The 1,090-nt window shown below is 47.6% G+C and overlaps 1 protein-coding gene across 1 annotated transcript; it reads right to left on the reverse strand.

Moving 5' to 3' along the window:
• Window positions 1-100: 100 nt before the first annotated feature.
• On the reverse strand, window positions 101-902 carry Pmar_PMAR024284 (DEAD box ATP-dependent RNA helicase, putative; the record flags this gene model as incomplete). Its single annotated transcript, XM_002780640.1, has 6 exons — window positions 101-132; window positions 204-288; window positions 379-488; window positions 541-682; window positions 726-786; window positions 832-902. 6 exons carry the CDS (start codon window positions 900-902, stop codon window positions 101-103), a joined length of 501 nt encoding a protein of 166 aa, XP_002780686.1.
• Between the last annotated feature and the right edge of the window lie 188 nt (window positions 903-1,090).

Here is a 1,090-nt window from a genome sequence, read left to right on the forward strand (position 1 = left end):
ACATTCATGTAAGTCAAATTACACCATGCCAGAAGAGTCATGACAAGGACCCCAAGAACTCACGTAGACTGCCGAACGCAGTGGCCACTTCTCGAAAATTTTATTTTACCAACGTCCTAGTAGCGACGATAACTGAGGAGTTGACATGACCGAAATTAACGGAGACTCCACAAAATTGGAGGTCCTCAACAAACTACTATCACCTCCTCCCCAACGACCGCCGCCGCCGCCGCCTCCACCACCGAAGCCTCCAACCGTCATTGACAGGCGTTCCAGTTCGGGCGATACCTGCAAACACACGCTACAGAAAACTTGCGCACATCCCTAGTTAGATCACCCGGAAATGCTATAGAAAAACAAAAGTGTTCGACAACTTACCGTTTGATTCGCCTCGCGTAGGATTTGAACTAGGCCTCTGGCCATCTTAATCTTATCAGCAGTGAAGAACGTATAAGCATTCCCCTTACACCCCGCTCTTCCCGTACGGCCTGTCACCATTGTAAATGACAATTCCAACCACAACAGTCATTCTACACTCACCTATCCTATGCACATAGTCTTCGATCTGACCCGGGAAGTCATAGTTGACAACATGGCGTATGTCTTTAACGTCCAATCCACGACTAGCTACATCAGTAGCAATCATAATAGGGCTCTTACCCGACTTGAACTCATGAAGTACCTACAACACCACATACAAGCCAATACCATCAACAGCAACGTACCCAATCTCTTTCCTCTTGCTTCTTGTCACCATGAATGCACAGGGCTGGCCAACCGTCCATCCTGAAAACCATACATAACATCAAAAATACTCCTATGCAAACTCACCTCAGCGTCCTCGTGAGGTCATCAGCTCCTCTTTTAGTATCAGTAAAAATGAGCAGCTTAGAGCCATCCATAACCCTCTCAAGGAGTTGCTTCAGTCTGTCCCTCTTCTCGTACTCTTGTACCACATCCACATACTGCGTAACACTAAGACAAATCGAAAGTCTTTCGCCTGGCCCTTCGAGACAGCGAACTACTTGTGGCAGCCTTCAGAGTGAGAGTACCAACATTGATATGGACAGGCTCCTCCCGACACAGGTCC

Source organism: Perkinsus marinus (genome assembly GCF_000006405.1).
Source record: "Perkinsus marinus ATCC 50983 genomic scaffold scf_1104296944302, whole genome shotgun sequence".
NCBI lineage: Eukaryota > Perkinsozoa > Perkinsida > Perkinsidae > Perkinsus > Perkinsus marinus.